The sequence below is a fragment of the Chelon labrosus genome (genome assembly GCF_963514085.1).
Source record: "Chelon labrosus genome assembly, chromosome: 6".
NCBI classification, from domain to species: domain Eukaryota; kingdom Metazoa; phylum Chordata; class Actinopteri; order Mugiliformes; family Mugilidae; genus Chelon; species Chelon labrosus.
Window position 1 is genome coordinate 310,952 of NC_140342.1, and position 19,554 is coordinate 330,505.

Genomic DNA, 19,554 nt, shown 5'->3' on the forward strand with positions numbered 1-19,554 from the left:
TTCTATGGTCAGACAAGTCCAAATTTTACATTCTTGTTGGTAATCATGGACACTGCGTCCTCCAGGCTGAAGAGGAGGGAGACCTTCCAGCGTGTTATCAGCGTTCAGTTCAAAAGCCTGCATCTCTGATGGCATAGGGGTGCATAAGTGCATACGGTATGGGCAGCTTGCATGTTTTGGAAGGAACTATGAATGCTGAAAGGTACATAAAGGTTTTAGAGCAACATATGCTTCCCTCCAGACGATGTCTATTTCAGGGAAGGCCTTGTGTATTTCAGCAGTACAATGCAAGACCACGTACTGCAGCTATTACAGCAGCCTGGCTTCATCAGAGAAGAGTCCGGGTGCTGAATTGGCCTGCCTGCAGTCCAGATCTTTCGCCTATAGAAAACATTTGGCTCTTCATTAAAAGAAAAATATGTCAAAGATGACCACAAACTCATCAGCAGCTGGAAACCTATATTAGGCAAGAATGGGACCGAATTCCAACACCAAAACTCCAGAAAGTCATAACTTCGATGCCCAGACGTCTTCAAACTGTTTTGAAAAGAAGAGGAGATGCTACACCATGGTAAACACGCCCCTGTCCCAACTATTTTGAGACCTGTAGCAAGCATCAAATTTGAAATGAGCTCATTTTGTGCATTAAATTGTAATATTTCTCAGTTCAAATATTTGTTATGTTATTTAAGTTCTGTTGTGAATAAAATATTGGCTAATGTGATTTGAAAGTCTTTTAGTTTTGATTTTGTTTAAACTTAAAGAACGTCCCAACTTTTCTGGAATTCGGGTTGTATAAAATATAAGATGTAATGGTGCTGAAGCAGAAGAAAAAGTCTCAATGTTATATCCAAGGATAATATCAGCAGATCTGAGTAAGACAGAGTTTTCCAATCTCATGCGAATGCACCGCATGCAAACACAGATGTAGAGGGAATCCCGAGGTAATGTGTGCAAATAGGGCTACAGTTCTTGATTGTAAATTTACTCAAATTCTTTAAGGAATCTACTGTTTCCCCTACCAAAGCTGTAAACCTAGGGGAAACACTGATCTGTATCATGAAGTTTTAAACAATTCAAAAATATCAGATTACATAAGAGAGCAGTTTAAGTAATCTGACTAAACTGACTCCAAGACTTTGGGGGTTTCCCAGCAACCTTACCTGGTCAGCGACTCTGTAAACCTCATTTTTGTCACTGCAGTCACACAGATAGTAGTGAACTCTGTTGGCTCCGCTATGTTTAGCCAGTCTAGCAGTTTCCTTCATCCCATCCTGGTTAATATCCCACAGCACAAGCACAGAACCAAGGGTTGCAAACTCTTGAGCCATGAGGCGACCAATCCCACTACCTGCCCCTGTGATCAGCACCACCTCCCCAGCTATGCTCTTCTTTTTCATGGGCAGAAAGAGGTGGACGAATGATTCCACATTGTACCAGATGGACAAAAGGAGAACTTGGATCGTTTCCAGGAAAAAATTCATGATGGGTCTAGGGAAAAAAAAGGAAGAGAAAGAAAAACAATGTATTAGAAAAGAGCATACATTCAAAGATGCCCATGCATGAACACGCTTTAAGAAACTGACATTGACTGACAAAGTAAAACAATTTTTCAAGGAATTTCTTTGCCAGTGTTTATAACAGAGGTGGGGAACCTCACCTGAAAGAAAGAACGCCACTGATCTTATAAACACTGAAGGTCCTAAAAACGCACATTATTCTCAGTCTAAGTAACACGGTCTTGCATTTGTTATTTCACAATTTTCTTGACTGGTTCAAATTGGGCAAGGACTGTTGGAAAATTGTGATGCAATGCAAATTCTCTGCTGTAATCCCTTTTTAGCAGCAGTGACTGCTGAGTTTTTTAACCAAAATCTGGGGAAACTTTGTGCAAGTTTGTTCATCTTGTATGTTATTTCACGCCATGCACTATAACTGGCTTTTCTGCACAGCCAGACATAGTACAAGTTCCCCCACGCAATTCTGATCCAAAGCCATGCCATCCAACAGTTACCAAACTAATGAGCAAACCATTTATCATGTAGCCTATGGTAGTAAATAATTATGTTTTATAAATTTTTATAAATTTTTTGCCAGCTCTTGTTTGAGGATATATTTTTCAGAAACTGAACACAAACTTTGTCAGTCAGCTCAGGCAAATCAGACATAGCTCTAGTTGAACCAGAATGTAGTGTTTGACGCAGAGAGTACAGCAAGTAATCATGACCCAAGAAATTGGTTGTGTTATGATTTATTCTATACGATTCTAAAACAGTTTTTAACTTCAAATTCTAATTTCTAATTTGATCTGCACAAAAGAATGTCCACACTCACTACTTCAGCTGGTTTCCTTCATCATGTCTGTAATTCAGAGAACTTTATTTATCCCAGCAGGGAAATGAATTTGCAGCTTTTCCACATGCATTCCATACACAGACAATCAATCAATAAACAAACATTTTGATTTTATTTGCCTAGTTTTAGCAGTCTGCATATGTTTTGTACACCTCCATCTCCCTCTATCCTTCTGTCTAACCTCATGATGTCACCCAAACTCACTCTCCCCCTCACAGGGGCCTCTAGAGCTATATTTAGGGGTCCATGCAAACGAAGTTGCAGGACCCTTTTGATTTTGCTGTGATTTTTATTGTTATTGTTATTATTATTATTATTATTATTATTAGGGGTTCATGCAAACAAAGTTGCAGGATCCCTATTCATTTTGTTGCGATTTTTATTCTTCTTATAATGATTTATCTTTTTCTGCATAGCTAAAGTGTCTGCCCAGGACAAACTTCAAAGGCCAAAGGCATCAAACCTGGTAACTTGGTAGAAGTCCTAGCATGTCACTTTGCCAAGGTGTCAATACACATGCCTACAGCTTGGTTGCGCTATAATAAGCCAATTTACGTTTTTGGCTCATATCACGAGAACCGTGTGCCCTAAAAACAAAACTCTTTCTCCCTCTGATTCCTTATGTAGCCCTGGTTGTAATGGATTAGGCCATGCCCATTTCCGCCTGCCATTTTTTGCCACCATTTTGAAGGAATTGCACCTCAAAGCAAAATCAACTCCTCCTAGCCCATTCATCCAATTCTCACCAAACTTGGCATGTATCATTTATGGACAAAGATAATGAAAAGTTGTCAAAAGAACTTTAGCAGGGTTATTGATTACAAAGTTATGGCTAATACATTTTTATGGTGAGCAACAGTTTAACTCCCAAGCAGGAGAATCAGCCAGCTAGCAGACCTTGCAAATGTGCTAATAAAAAGCCAGTCTGTTATCTTTGTGCTATAGAAGGTCATACAAAACTTATGTATCCAAAAACATTCTGCTAAGATATCATTGGTTGCATGCTTACTAAAAAAAGGCCCTTATTCAACTGTCAAAAGTGAGGAAATTCATTAAACAGAGAGCCAGATGGTTGAAAGATATTTCTCGCTGTTAATACTTTTATCCAGTAAAGGGCAGTAATATGACCAAGTAGCTCCAAACTGCAAAAATCTCGAAAGAAGACTACAAAGTGGCACACACTGACTGAAACGACTTCCAACTGAAGCTGAGCCGCTGAATATTTGGACCATTACAATGAATTCAGACTGACTGTGTCGCTGTGTCCTCATTGGTTGTTTTTGAGAAAAGAACTAAGAGACTCAAAAGCAGATGCTAATCGCTAGCATGTCAGATTGTTTCTACACATATAGTCCTCTAAAGCTAAATGACATAAATTTCCATGAACATTCCACCTTCGTGGATAGGGCTGAAGGAATTGCATTTGCGATAATATCGCAATATGATAAAACGCGATTTTCTAACCGCAACTTGCGCGATTCCAAGGTGGTCACATGATGCGAGCGACGCGGATGATAAGCTTCTGACCTGGACGATGTCTCTGAGCGGCGCACGCACCCGCCACGGTCGGCTTGTTTACCTGTAATTTGCTACTGCTAGTTTTTTGCAACATGGCTGAATATTTGTCCGACTTTGAGGTTGTGGACGAACCATAGCAGTAGCAAATTACTGGTAAACAGGCCGACCGTAGCGGGTGCGCGCGCCGCTCAGAGGTCAGAAGACGACCTACAGACCCCGGATGACGTTAACACGTAACTCCGGATTCAACGGGGAATAGCACTAGCGTATCATAACAAAGTATTGTTGGAATGAACAAGTTTCGCTGCAGATAATGCATTATTTAGAGGCTGCGTTTCGATGCCCTGACCACTCCCGCTATATGGATATACGCTGATCTAATTATCTCCTGGTGCAAATGAAACAAAAGTGATATTGGTGAGTAAACAATGATATTTTATGCTAGAAATAAAGTCCAGGTTGTAAAAAACAGTAGTTTCCCGTTAAATGCACAGTGGCAAAGCCACAGATGTTTCTGTAATGAGCAGTTAAATAAAAATGTCATTTATTTAACAAATAGGCCCAGCCTATGGGAAAGAACATTTTACACTAAATGTATCCAATATTGTGTTGATTAAATCGCAATCGCAATATTGGGGGAAAAAAAATCACAATTAGATTATTTTCCCCAAATCATTCAGCCCTATTCGTGGATAGTGGAGAATGGCCGAGCTAAGATCTTGTGGAACTTCCAGGTACAGACTGACAAGCTGGTGATGGCAAACCAACCAGACATTGTTGTGGTGGACAAACAGCAGAAGAGGGCCACAGTAATAGATGTAGCAAGCCTCTAGTAGAGGACCCAAACTCGAATTTGTATGAAATGAAACTCTGACCAGATGCACATGGCATTCCTTTAATCCAGCTCTTCTGTCATCATAGGCCTTTTTTTAGGCCTGACTGTGCCCTCAGACTGGTAGCTTCTGGCATGTTCTGGATCTTCCTCACACAGGTAGGATTGTCCATTAGTAGCCTAATTTGACTCACCATAGTCTCACAACGAATCGGAAATAGTTTTACAAGTCTCAGTTAACCTAAACAATATCGTGGTGTTGTTGTGGTGAAAGTCAAACATACTGAAGTTAAACCTAATCCGATGTGGACATGACCTGCTCCACCTCCTGGTACCTTGGAATAATCAGATTTTTGTCTTTGACAAGAGGACTGGTGTTAATCCAGGCTTTTCAGCAGTGTAATGGCTATATTTGTTCATAGTATGAATGATGCCAGGACTGATCACATTAGACAAGTCCTATTTTTCCAAAAGATGTGCATTGGTTATGTGAAGAAAAAACATCTGTCACACAACTTGTTATCTCCTTTGACATGAACCATAATCTGACTCTTTGTTCCTTCTTTATCAACCAATGGATTCTGTACCTCTCTGGACCTATACTGGGCATACAAGCCTTAATGACTACATGTTTGCTTTTAAATTTTCCAAGCCTTTTGTGTTGCCCTTTTATTTTAAAGACTCTTACAGGTTGATGCATTGCATTTCAATAAATTGCATTTGCAGTCGTTTTGTCTTTTATTCTGATTGTCAATGTTAGATTACATTAAAATGTCACTATAAATGTTCTATGATTTGCTTGTACTTTCAACTGACAGAGTGTACTGTATATAGAGTAATCTATTAAAAAAGTTTACAAATTACAAGCCAAATCTTGCTTTCGGGGAAACACTGATACACAATTGGACTGGAATTAGTGAATTGATGAATTCTCAGTGTTCACTGCACACAAGTTTTGTTTGGAGTCCAGTTATTTTGTCTAAGGTTGAACAGCCACAGCAGCCTGTTTGGATATCCTATAGGACAACTTAATACAAACATATGTAGTACCTGTTGTACATTAGTTCAATTACTTCACTGTTCAACAGGTCCAAATGCATTTAAGGAAAAGAAGCTGTGAATACCACAGTCATCATATTCTACATGTTATATTTTCTATTCTTGTTTAGTTACAGGCCTATTACTGACAATTATTTCAAAGATTTTTTATGTGACAGTCATGCATAATTTTTTCATTACACTGTTCACTTATGTAACACACCACTGACACCAACATAACAAGTTGTGTAAGTGCTGGTGACAAAAATATAGAAAAAACATTGCCTTCATCAGACAAGGTTAGTATTCACTGAAGTCACATAAAATATACAACTACAAGTAAAACAAAGTCAGGTGGTATTAGGTACACATTTTGGAGGATGCAACTGAACTGGATTTAAAATGTGACATCATCCAGTTGACTCAGCAGCTCTCTAAAATGATTTCAACAAAAATAATCATTCAAGCAAACATAAAGATGAGTTATTGTGGGGCTGTAGGGTTATTATGCATTAGCTTTAGTTTTGTGTATCTAATAATCTACTGAGTGTGGTCTGTGACAATTTCTTCTGAGATGCAGGCGTATGTCAATGTTAAGCTTAAAAGGCTTGTTTTAGGAAGAATGTTGATTGCAAAATTAAGTTTTGGTTTCTTGGCCATCAAGTTACCATATAACTTCAGCAACCTTCAACTCTAGTTAGCATATAAACTACTGCACTAACTTTGGTGCATGGTGGTTTCATAACCGTGGAGAACCTCCGTAAGTCTTGTTAACAACCATCATCTTGCCCAAAGACTAGCCTAAGGCTCTTCATCAGCTGGTTAATTGGCTTGTTAATATCTTCAGCTAAGAGGCCAGCAACACTGGGTGTTATGTGTATTTAAAAGTATCCAAAAGCGATAAAAAACATAAACATGGCTGAGAAGTCATCATGAGCTAAAATGAGGCTTGTGAGAGGCCACAGCTAGCAGCTGTTGACCTTTGACAGCGGCCACCTGTCACCTGTAATGCAAAGACTTAATAAAATTTACAGAGGAGTTATAAAAAAAAAAAAAAGAAACTTCTTGTACAGTTGAAAAATTGGCCATGGAGACTATAGCTATAGAGCTATAGAAATTGTATTACTACCTTTGGGAGCCAGCCTTAAATGACCATACAATGAACTGCACTGCGACACCACTTCCATTTTTAGACAGGCAGCCACTTGGTTCGTTCACAAATGGCAATATTTTACTTATAGTTTGTCGTTTTACTTGCAAATTCAGAATTAAGATAAAAGAACAGTGAAGAGTATTCAAAATGTGTCAACATAGAAGTAATTGATGATCTGTATTAGTGGATGTACAGCATACAATTTCAAATTATTTGAGCAAGGAATTTAATAATTTCCTTTATTTGAGCCATTGAGTTTTTCAAAAACAACCAACTTTTAGATTCGACATCAAAACTATTCCATGAAACTAGCAGAGTAAACTAGCAGAGTATAGGCTATATCATGTACACACGGACTACGCTACTATTTTTGTTAGTTACATGGGAATCACTCTATTTAATTCTTTCTGAAGTTTGGCTATCTTTATTAGCTACTCGCTACCACATATCGCCAATCACTTGCAGTTAATAATGAGCGATAAGTAAAAGACAACTGATTCGTTATTTTCACGTTTTTGATATTACGGATTTATTCAAGTTAAATCATCCTGCCAACTTACCAATACACGAGTCCTTCTGAGCTACCAAGTGTGCTTGTGAGTGATCTTAGTCCTTTCTGACACATAAGCTTTTCCGGCGACCTTTGCTCTACGTTCAGACAACGTTACAACATACGGACACTACTCTTATCAAACAGGCTGATAAAAAAATAAGAACATATAAAACTAAAAACATAGTAGTGTGTGTTAACAACTCCAATAGCCAAGGAACGTACCTTAATGTTTGTTTGGCAGGATGACAACGGGTATCTGACCAATGATATGAACTTAAAAGTCCGTGTTTTTTCCACAGTGGTTACTCGAACGTTTCTGTAGCCTGCGGGGAAAGAAAGCCGGATGTCGCGCATAACCAACAAAGAAAGCCTGGGTCTGTCACGTGACGGTTAACGTTCCCACCCTGTGCATCTGTTTCACGAGGCATTGTGGGACTTGGAGTGTGTGTGTGAATTTTAATTTTATTCAAATTAAATATGAATTAGATGTCCACCAAAAACTACGTTGAATACAAAATTTAGAATAGACAAATAATAATTACAAACGTAAAGTATACGATTATATATTATATAACTAACATTTAATTAATTAACAAATAATAGCAAACACATGAATTCCTCGTAGGCCCTATTTACAAAATATTAAAATCAGAATATGGTGCAAGCTGGATAAATCTCAGGAAATTAATGTTAATTAATCTAACAAGAGATGCTTTGTGGTGCATTAAAGTGGAGTAATATTAATTTCATTGCATTTTAGAAGACGTTTACAGAATATCATTTAAAACATTCCACTTATGGAAAGAACAAGTGCTCCCCCTCTCCCCTTCCCCCTCTCCCTTTGTTCAGGTTTTGTGTGCTTGTAGGAGTGAAGACATGTGTGTGCATGGGAGCCAAGCTAGCAGCCGCTCATCTTTGCCCTACTCAGCCATACCTGAAAATACTTGGTTCCAACCTTGAATCTCTGCCAGATTATAGATTTTCATTTAGAACTGAAGAAGCCATTTGGATGAGTGGTGAAAATGTCTTCAAATATGTGCGTGCACAATTATTAGGCAAGTTGCACTTTTGAAGATTAGTTTTATTATTTAACAATAACAGTGCACTAGGTCAATCCAAAATGTTAATAAACTTCAAACCTGAATATTTAAGGAAGTGAAAGTGAGGTTTTGGTTTTTGTACAAGATATCATTGTGTGCACAATTATTAGGAAACTTTTAGTGTGCGCATTTGCACAATTATTATGCAACTCAAAGAAAAACAAAAATATTCCCAATTCTTTATTTTCATCTTTTAAAGTCAGAATAATAAACAAACAACTCAATCTTCACAAATAAACATTTATGACATTTCAAAAAATAAATCAGTGACCAATATATATTTCTTTTCATTAACACTCAAATGTCTTCTGTCAATTTCTTGATCACTTGACCGTCAACTGCGGCAGCAGCATCCACAGCCTCCCAGACACTGTTCAGAGAGGTGCACTGTTTTCTTTCACTGTACATCTCACGTTTAAGAAGGGCACACAAGTTCTCAATAGGGTTTAGGTGAAGACGAGTGACCGAGTCCTTCCTCGGGGTCCCCTATTACTACATAAATGAGGAACTGAAACTGTTATCTGTTCTGTTAGGCGTCACTAAATTCCTTCAGTCCCACACAGCCGAAAACCTAAAGAATGCCAAGGAACTTTTAATTAACAAATGGGGCCTTAAAAACAAGATCCACTGTCTTGTCACTGACAATGCTGCAAAGCCTTTGTGCAAGGCTTTTTAGACTACGCATCATACTTTTTTTTGCTTTAGTTTAAATTTGGTGGCAAAAAAAGGCACTCGAGGAAACACCAGAACTTGCAGAGATCCGTTTGAGAGTCAGAAAAGTTGTCAAGAGGTCAAAACCAGATGAAATTCAACTTTCCTCATGTTACACTGTCTACATGAGTAGCGTGACCGAGTGGGAGCAGCATTTGATTCACTAACAATAGATGTGGTGCGACTAAGCTGTGTGGACTACGAGGCTGTGGCTGAATGCCTTGAGGTTCTGGGACCGCTGTCTCTAGCTACAACTGAGCTTTCAGTACAGAAGAAATTAGGTCATACCACATACAACATGAAATTACAGAGAAATGGTCCAGGTCCACTCGATCCTTGCGCACAGCTACTAAGCCAAAATCTGCTGCACTTTTTATTGGCAAGGTGCCGTGTGGAAAATATTCAGGTCCTGGCAATGGCAACTGTTCTGGGCCCAAGGTTTAAACCATTACACCCCTTATTAACATTCAGGCTAGACTCTAGACAGAAATTGTCTATGTATGCCAACTGCTAACACACTGTCTCAAAAACAAACGTTATCGTAAACATAAAACTGATGCATTTCACTGACCACGTCTTTGTCTGTCTTGGGCAGCAATCAGCACTTCATAGAGTGGGGAACGAATGTACATCGGTAAAGCAGGATCAACACCGCCACCTACTGGAATTTTTTTTTGGGTGGGTGGGTGGGGGGTGGTTGACTCTTGCATGGGTTAAGACCTTCGCATATGGATCGGACTGGAAAAATGCGAAGGAATGTCTCAAAAATACGCAAGCGGAAGCAGGGATGAATGGGCGCTTTGGATGATCCGCAAACGCAGATTCAACACTTCACACAGGGAAAGTAAGAGTCGCAAATGAAATTTCAAGACCGATTCAAATGCGAGAAGTAATTTGTACAAATTGGTATGATTTAATTTGTAGGATTAATAAACATGTATTTTTAATTATTTTAATTTGTAACAAGTAACGAAGTGGCAAACGTCACAGTGACAGAGTAAAAGTACATTTTTTTAACTTTTAAATGTAGTAGAGTAAAAGTAAAAGTCCTGATTAAAAAAAAAAAAACTCAAGTAAAGTACAGATCCTCAAAAAAACTACTTAAGTAGTGTAACGAAGTACATCTACTTCGTTACTATATACCTCTGACCTTTACCAGAGTATTTTGGTAAATACTCACGCCATGTCTAGCGACGACAGTTTTGAGGTAGTTGATGACTGCTTTGCTCGATCTTGACTGCAGCGCTCCAACTTCGGGATAGTTTGAGAAGTACTCGGTGACCACTATGTAACTCTTTCCATCACAGTCAAATAGGTCAGTTCTAACCTTGTAGTAAGGTCTGTGCAGCACCAGATGCATCATCAGCGGCTCAGCTTGTTGTTTTGGCCTGTCTGGCTGATATCTAGATTGATTCTCAGCCAGTACATATTTCTCTTGCCCTGTGTTTACACTTGACTTCTCCTAGGTGGCCTCTGTGTATCTTTTGAAGCATCTGTTTACATAGTGAGGATGGAATAACAATTTTGCTCCCCTTCAACACTATTTTATTGACCATGGAGAGCTCTGCCTTACAATTCCAGTAGTCTTGTATTTTCACTGGGGAATCCTTCTTGTTTTCAAGCCATCCTTTCTGTACTGTGCGCTTGAGTTCTTTCATTATTTCATCTGCATTAGTCTCTCTCCGTATTTGTTGTGTTCTGTCAGCAGCTACTGGCACAGACATCACAGTCATGTTCACATATGCCTGTATTTCTGCGCTTTTCAAACTGTCCACACAGTCCTCCTTATCCACTGCTCTAGACAAGGTGTCGACAGTGTAAATGTATTTTCCTTGTGTGTATATCATGTGCACGTCGTATTTTTGCAGCCTGATTAGCATGCGCTGAATCTGTACAGGACAGTCATTTAGAGGTTTGGCCATGATGGACACCAAAGGTTTATGGTCAGTTTCTACTTCAAAAGTTTGACCACAGTGAAGTTTGATCTTTATGGTTTGGTCTTTCCCTGTTGTTGATTGCTGACGTTTTTCTCGGGTCTGGCTTCACCCCCTCTTCGCTGACAACATCTCCCACAAAGGTGTTTTCACTCCAAACTCACATTTGTCTTTGTTAAGTTTTAGATTCACTTCTCTTGTCTAGCACTTATCCAATAAAGGTTCAAAAAAGGCAAGTGGACTTGTAGAGTTTTTGGAGAAGACGTTTCACCACTCATCCGAGTAGCTTCTTCAGTTCTAGGGGACTGGTGGGAAGTCTGAGGTTTAAATAGGAACTCCTCCTGAGAAAACTTGCTTGTTATGCTAATAACCAGAAACTGGTGCAGCTAATTTCCATTAACGACTGGGTACTTACCTGTTGTTGTGTGGGGACTGTTTTGTCCCCGTCCTCTTCCCTATGAATGGTGCTCTAACGACCCTTGTCCGTCAGAGGCTCCAGTGTCAAGGTGTGAATGAGACTGAAACTTCTTGGGGACAGAAGTTAAAACTGTATTGTAAACAGATGGCAGATTAAATCTCAGTCCACCTCCTCTGTTTAGTGAAGATTTTTCCAGTCTGACATAGATGGCTTCCTTTACTCCCCTTTCAAACCATTGGTCTTCTCTGGCTAAGATTTGGACGTTGTTATCTTCAAAGGAGTGTCCTTTGTCCTTCAGGTGTAGGTGGACCGCTGAATCGTTCCCTGATGAGCTGGCTCTCCTGTGCTGGTACATACGTTTATAGATGGGTTGTTTGGTTTCCCCAATGTATAAATCTGTACACTCCTCACTGCAGTGATATACCATGACCTGGATGACTGAGAACCTTCACATACACTTGTCTAGCACCTCTCTCAGTCTTTCGTCATGTTCTTCTCGAGTAGACCCCCAAACTATGATGTCATCCATCATTGTCTCTATTCCTGGAATGTGCTCAAAAATCATGTGAATAGTCTTATGGTAGGCGCTGACAAGCTACCGTACGGCAGACGAAGAAACCAGTACCTGCCCTCAGGTGTGTTGAACGTGCACAGTCTTGAACTCTCCTCGTCTAGCCTCAGCTGCCAGAAACCTGACGAAGCATCTAGTTTACCAAACCATTTAGCTCCAGCAAACTGTGCCATGATTTCTTCTCTGGTTGGTAACTTAAAATGGTCTCTTTTGATTGCTTTGTTTAAGTCCCTTGGATCCAACCACATTCTCAGAGCACCTGTTTTCTTTTGCACAATAACCAGCGAGCTAACCCATTCAGTTGGCTCATCTTTTTTCTTGCTGACGTCAAATGTTTCTAGTTCATCTTTCAGTTTTTTCCGCGGTGCAAACAGGACTTTCCTGCAGTGATGCACAACAGGAGACACACTTTCATCCACACGTATTTTGTGTTATCCAGGTAGAAATCCAAGTCCTTCAAAACAGTCTTTATACTCCTCCATGAGTGAGTCATGATCACTTGCAGTATCTGGTGATGTCACTACAAACACTCTTTTGGCCAGATTGAGCTTTATACATGCACTGAGTCCCAGGATTGGTTGTACACTCATATCCACGATCAGTATGCTGTGTTCTTATCTGCCGACCTTTGTGTTTGAAGGTTGCGATGCATCCGCCTTTAACAGGAACACGTTCTCCAGTGTATCCAGTCACTTTTGTTTTTACATAATGAATTTTGCTCTTCACAGTCAGTGTTTTGTAGTCTTCCCAAGATAGCAGGTTTACGTGGGCACTTGTATCTAACTTGAATGGTATTATCGTCTCATTCACTTCACTTGGCACAATCATTCCTCTTTTTCAGTTGTACAGGCCTGCACCACATCCACAATTAACTCCTCATAATCCTCTTCTTCCTCATCAGTTGTGTGAACTTTATGTTTTAAAGCTGCTTTGCAACATTCAGCATAGTGATTGCTCCTTCCACAGTTGTTACAGGATTTTCCAAATGCAGGACACAATCTTGGATTGTATCCGCCCCCTCTTTATGTATTGCATGCACTGTTGTTTCACCTCTCCGAAGCTCTTTTGCTTGTGCTCGAGTGGTTTCTGCTGCTCTGCACATTGTCGTTGCAACTGAAAATCAGTCGCTTGTCAAGTGCAGATGAGAGTTGGTCAAAACACCACGTTATGACACAATATTTAGTTTCTAGAAACCTTTATTGCTTGCAAGCAAGAGCCACTCATCAGCGACGGATGATGACTGAAGAGAGGCAGTCTCTCCTCAGCTTTTATACTATCCTAAACAATGTTCATATCTGTAATCACATCATAAGATTACATATGACTTGACACAATTCATTGAACTAACATCTCAGCATACATCTCATGACACACATAACACTTCTCCTTCACTTTAACCATCATTGTGTGATATACAGTGACCTTTTTCCAGAAGACATATACACGGAAGAGGTACCTCAATTGACCTTTGGCTAAGCCCCGCCCCCCTTAGTTACTGTTGCTACGTCCGACATTCTCTTCTGGGCTGTGGTTTTCTGGTTATCTATAAGGCTCTGGTATCAACATGGCTTATACTGTGACAGCTCTTCCTGCTGAACTTTTGTCAAACTTTTATAAAGCAGCAAATAAAGTGTCCGATAGAAGTAGGCAAAAGGGGCTGCAATATGCGTTCGAAGGCTATATTCAGGACATACAAGTGAAACGCAACGAACAACAAGGCATCCAAATAGAGGCAAAAGCATACCGGTCACAGTCAAAAAATTAACCACAGCATATCCTATTAATCGATACGGAGGCTGGGACTGACAATATCAAGGAACAACACTGTTCATGCAAAGCTGGGTACGTCTCTATTCACTTCTATAATCGTTATTACGAAGCAAACGGACTAACGTTACGCACGTATAACGTTGTATTTCTTCAGCGTGTGCTAGCGTATCAACAACTATGCAACTTGAGCTGTAACGGTGATGTTTTGGTTAGCTCCACAGGGTTTTGCGCGCACATCATTGGGCTTATCCATACCCTGGATATATACCGACAGTATAGCCTGCCGAGACCGAAAATATGAGACGCCTGCGTTAAAGTCAATGGAGCGCTGTGAAAAAGTGTCGGACCCCTGTGGGAGCTGTGATTGGTCAATCTACATTCTAGGGCGTGGCTTAGTCAAAGGTCAATTTCCCCTTCAGGATGAACTCCTTAAAGTTAGTTCCTTATGTTAATTCACACAACATATTACACAATGGAGCATACAACAACATATCCATTCATACCTTGCAACCACAGGATTATCATAAGGCAGAGCTTCTGACCATACCACAAGCTTCCACCTTACATACAATCTAATGTGGCATCCACAAATGTTAGGTTTCATATATAATATTAAAATAATAAGGGACAATTTAAGAATTTCCCTCACAACATACTGACACACCTGTCTAGTGTAAGTCCCGTCTCTCTGAGCAGTCTTTCTCTGAGTGCATTATCCACTGTGCCACAAACAATCCTGTTTCTCACTAGCGAGTCTCTCAGAGTGCCGAATTCACATGTTTTGCTTAGTGTACTGATCACATACTGATCAAACGGTACTGCTTGCTTTTGGTCATGGGTGAAAAACTTGTACCTCTCAAAGGTCATGATTCCCAGTCAATTGCATGGAAGTGGGCGGACTTAGCTTATCCATGACTGCACGTCAGGGTACCGGGACTTCCACCCTCTCCTGTTGCTGGTTGTCCTCCAATTCAGGCACAAGATCCTCTTCTACTTGTTCAATCTGTCCCTCGTCCCCTGCTTCACTACCACTGCTGCTTGTAGCCATCGCACGCTGTAGCAAACTCTGTTAGCATGTTGCTTTGTTGGCACGTTTCACTCACGCGACCAGAGACTTTTTCTTACTCTCTACCGTGGCTTCCCCATGGCAAATCTTCCGTCCGTAGCTGCTCACGGCCACTTCTGACACCATGTGTTGTCTTGCTCAAACTTGTAATAAGCAGATGAGGTGTGATAGCTGGTCTTTTTATATTTTTATTAACCACTTTGCACATGTAAACAATCCAGTGCACCTGCTCATGGTCCTAACTACTATGGCATGCTGGTTAATGGAGTTCTTATCTAACAATACTCATAACATCACACTTAGCAAAAAGTAGTTTATTCAAGTTGTAGTCTCTTCCGCCATGTACCAAATCAAGGTTAGCAAAGGTCAAAAAGAGCCAACCTTCAAATGGGTTAATCATAACCAGATTATACCACACAAAAACCCAATGGGACTTGTTGGGGACTCCAACGTCCCAATTAGGTCATAAACAATAAGAAGCGCTTAAAAAACACCCAAGGGTGCCAATCGATAGTGTTACGACCCCGGCTCTTGGGAAGCAACACAGGTGACAAATACCAGAAAATGCAGCCAAAGTAATCTTTATTATAGCCAAAAAATCAAACCAAGGATAACAATGAAAACAAAATGGTGGAGGCTGGAGTCATTGCAGCAGGCCCAAGCTGCAGTGTGAGAGAGAGAGAGTGGGTGGAGCTACCCAGAGCTCTTAAAGGCCTCCAAACAGGTGCCAGAGGTCAGGAGGGAAACGATGAGGAGGAGCCTCTGATCACCTGCAAACTTAGAGAATTGGAAAAAAACATAAAGAATTTAGCCTTGGACATAACACCCCCTCCCATAAGCAGGTTGCTCTAAAGCAACCTCACCATTAAACTAGTACATAATCTACCCATATTGTCACAATATAAACACTTACGACCTTGAAAGGGCATCTGCAAGAACATTATCCTTCCCGCGCACATGTTGGATGTCCAGATTAAACCCCTGCAAAACTAAACTCCATCGCATTAGCCGATGGTTGGAGTTTTTCATCCTGTTGAGAAAGACCAAAGGGTTATGATCGGTGTAGACCACTAGGGTCTGGCTGGAGGAAACATAAACACCGAAATGATCCAGGGCTAGAATAAGAGCCAGTGCCTCCTTCTCTATAGTAGAGTAGTGTTTTTGATGCAAGTTAAATTTTCTTGAAAAGTAACAAACAGGATGCTCTAACCCCAAGGAATCCTCTTGGAGGAGAACAGCTCCAACACCAGCATCACTTGCATCAACCGCTAGTTTAAAAGGCCTGCTAAAATCAGGCGCAGCAAGAACAGGACTACTAGCCAACAGCGCTTTCAGGCTCTCAAAGGCAAACTGACACTTATCAGTCCAAACAAATGGGACCTTAGGGCTAAGCAAGTTAGTCAAAGGGTTCGCAACTGTGGCAAAGTTCTTACAAAAACTCCTGTAATAACCTGCCATGCCAAGGAAACGTTTCAAGTCACGTCTCGAACCAGGCACACCAAAGTTCACAATGGCCTCCACTTTGGCCTCAAGAGGACAAACCTTTCCGTGACCAACCATTTTTCCCAAATACGTTATTGGGGCCTGTCCAAATTCACACTTGGCCAAATTCAAGGTCAAATTAGCAACAGCAAGCCTGTGGAACACCTCTTCCAGCTGAGCTACATGCTGAGACCAGGATGAACTGTAAATGACCACATCATCAAGATAGGCTTCACAACCTGCAACTCCCTTCAACACCTTATTTACCAGATGCTGAAACGTAGCTGGTGCATTCCGCATTCCGAAAGCCATGACAGCGTACTGACAGAAATCATCTGGTGTCACAAAGGCAGAGATTTCACATGCTCGCTCAGTAAGAGGGACTTGCCAGTAACCTTTCAGAAGGTCTAATTTGGTAACAAAACTTGCAGATCCCACCCTGTCAATACAGTCATCCAGTCGGGGCAGAGGGTAACAATCAGGTTTGGTCACAGAGTTAACCTTACGAAAGTCAGTACAAAAACGGGGTGTATGATCCGACTTCTCAACAAGCAGACACGGGGAGCTCCACGAGCTAGTACTGGGTTCGGCAATACCATGCTGCAGCATATAATCTACTTCCTTACGTAAAAGCTGTCGCTTAACAGGATTTACCCTGTAGGGATGCTGTTTAATAGGAGCAGCATCACCTACGTCAATGTCATGCTGAAGAACGTTCGTGCATGTCGGCACATCAGAGAACAGGGCAAGATGTTTATAAATCAACTCAGTGATGTCAGAATGTTTGGGAGAATCCAAATAAGAAAGATGGACATCCAAGTTAGTCAGAACTTTAGAATTAGGCAACCTACCCTGAGAAAATTCTAGACCACTAGTAACATTAGGATCCTCTGGAACAACATCACTGTCCTCTGCAACAATGACAACATCAGTGTCCTCACCTCCATTAGTTAAAATGTTTAACACAGCAACAGTTTTCACATCTGCAAGCATGGGCTGGTTTCTCCCACAGTAAGGCTTCAACAGGTTCACATGGCATAAGCGTGTTTTTCGCTTACGATCAGGAGTCTTAACCAAATAGTCACACTCCCCAACCTGGCGGTCAATCACATACGGTCCACTATACTGAGCCTGCAAAGTGGAACCAGTAATAGGCAAAAGCACCAAAACTTTGTCCCCTGGTAAAAACACTCGATGCCTCGCCTTCTTGTCGTACCATCCCTTCATCTTTACTTGAGCTTCCTCCAAGTTTTGCTTTGCTAGGTCACATGCCATTTTTAGCCTCGACCGGAAGTTACACACAAAGTCTAAGAGGTTAGTAGGAGGAGAATCATTTGTCAGCCACTTCTCTTTCAACATCTTCAAAGGACCTCTCACAGTATGACCAAACACCAGCTCGGCTGGGCTGAAACCAAGGGATTCTTGGGTCACTTCCCTTGCTGCAAAAAGGAGCAAAGGGGTCCCATCATCCCAATCTTTCTCAAACTCTTTACAGTAGGCCCGCAGCATTGTCTTGAGAGTCTGGTGGAACCTCTCCAAGGCTCCCTGAGACTCTGGGTGATAAGCAGATGAAGTACAATGCCGGATCGACAACTGCTTGAGCACTTGAGAGAAAACACGGGACATGAAATTTGACCCTTGGTCTGTCTGAACAACCCTAGGAAGGCCAAACACAGTGAAGAACTTAATTAGAGCCTTAGAAACTGCTGAAGCTGTAATCCTGCGCAGAGGAATGGCTTCAGGGTACCGAGTAGCCATACACATGATAGTCAGCAAGTACTGGTTACCTGACTTGGTGCGAGGGAGTGGACCAACACAATCAATCAATATATGCTCAAAAGGTTCCCCGATAGCCGGAATGGGATGTAAAGGTGCAGGAGGTATTTTCTGATTAGGTTTACCAACAGTTTGGCACATATGACATGTTCTACAGTACTGGGCAACATCATTTTTCACACTAGGCCAAAAAAAATGCCTCAACACACGGTCTAAAGTCTTCCTAACTCCCATATGCCCCGCAAGACAATGATCATGGGCAAGATGCAAGATGTCAGGACGGTAAGCACTTGGAACAACAACTTGAAACACACTGCTCCAATCATCCTGACAAGACATTTTAGGAGACGTCCACTTTCTAATCAACACTCCATCATTCACAAAATACCCACACGAGACATCTGTAAGTTCATCCTCAGAAATAGCCTCTCCAAAAATTTTAGACAGAGTTGCATCCTTCCCCTGTTCAAGCTTAAGTTCTTCTCGAGAGGGGAACACTTTACCAAATCCTGGAGTCTCAAGCTTTACCAGAAAGGTGTCTGAAAGGGCAATCTCAGGATCAGACTTTTGGCCTTGGTCTTTCCTGAACATAGCACGTGTAGTAACACATACTGGGAAAGTGTCTGGAAATTTCTCCTCAAGCTCATCTGGGCTTTTGATAACAACAGGGGATGAAACTACTTCAGGGGCAGCAAGTACTCTACCCCCAGCCAAGTCATTCCCTAGGATGAAAGACACACCTTCAATTGGGAGATATGGACAGATGGCTACCACTACCTCTCCTGAGACCAGAGCTGTTTGAAGGTTAAGGGTGTGTAAAGGACATGACAAAAAAACCCCTCCAAACCCCTCGACGAGGACGCTAGAGCCCAAAGCAGACTCATCTGTAAACTGGAGGACGTCCTTGAGAATCAAAGACTGAAAAGCTCCAGAATCTCTCCAAATCTTAACAGGCCGCCTGTTTGAAGGGTCAGAATTAAAGGAAACAATACCATCCATAAGAAAAGCTGAAGAGCCAGCTAACTCCTTTTTAGTTGGATGCTCCATAACTGAGGTTACCTTGGAACCTTTGACAGTTTTTATTAAAGCTACAGATTTAGACTTTTGTTTCCTACACAAGACAGGACAATCGGCAATGAGATGACCACGCTTTTTACAGTAGAAGCAAGCCTTCTCTGACGAAGTGCCCCCAAAAGCTGGTTTACTAGTAAGCAAGGTCGACGCAGACTTTGAAAACTGAGGTCTATGGAACAAAGCTCTCCCTTTTTGCTCGCCCT

The 19,554-nt window shown here is 41.1% G+C and overlaps 1 protein-coding gene across 1 annotated transcript in view; it reads right to left on the reverse strand.

Moving 5' to 3' along the window:
* LOC311489074 (epidermal retinol dehydrogenase 2-like) overlaps positions 1-7,818 on the reverse strand; it is a 48,891-nt gene extending 41,073 nt beyond the window's left edge. The window contains 3 exon segments of the mRNA XM_084545971.1: positions 1,164-1,491; positions 7,672-7,721; positions 7,723-7,818. Coding sequence (XP_084402097.1) covers positions 1,164-1,491; positions 7,672-7,721; positions 7,723-7,803 — 459 coding nt within the window. The 5' untranslated portion in view covers positions 7,804-7,818.
* Positions 7,819-19,554: the final 11,736 nt, after the last annotated feature.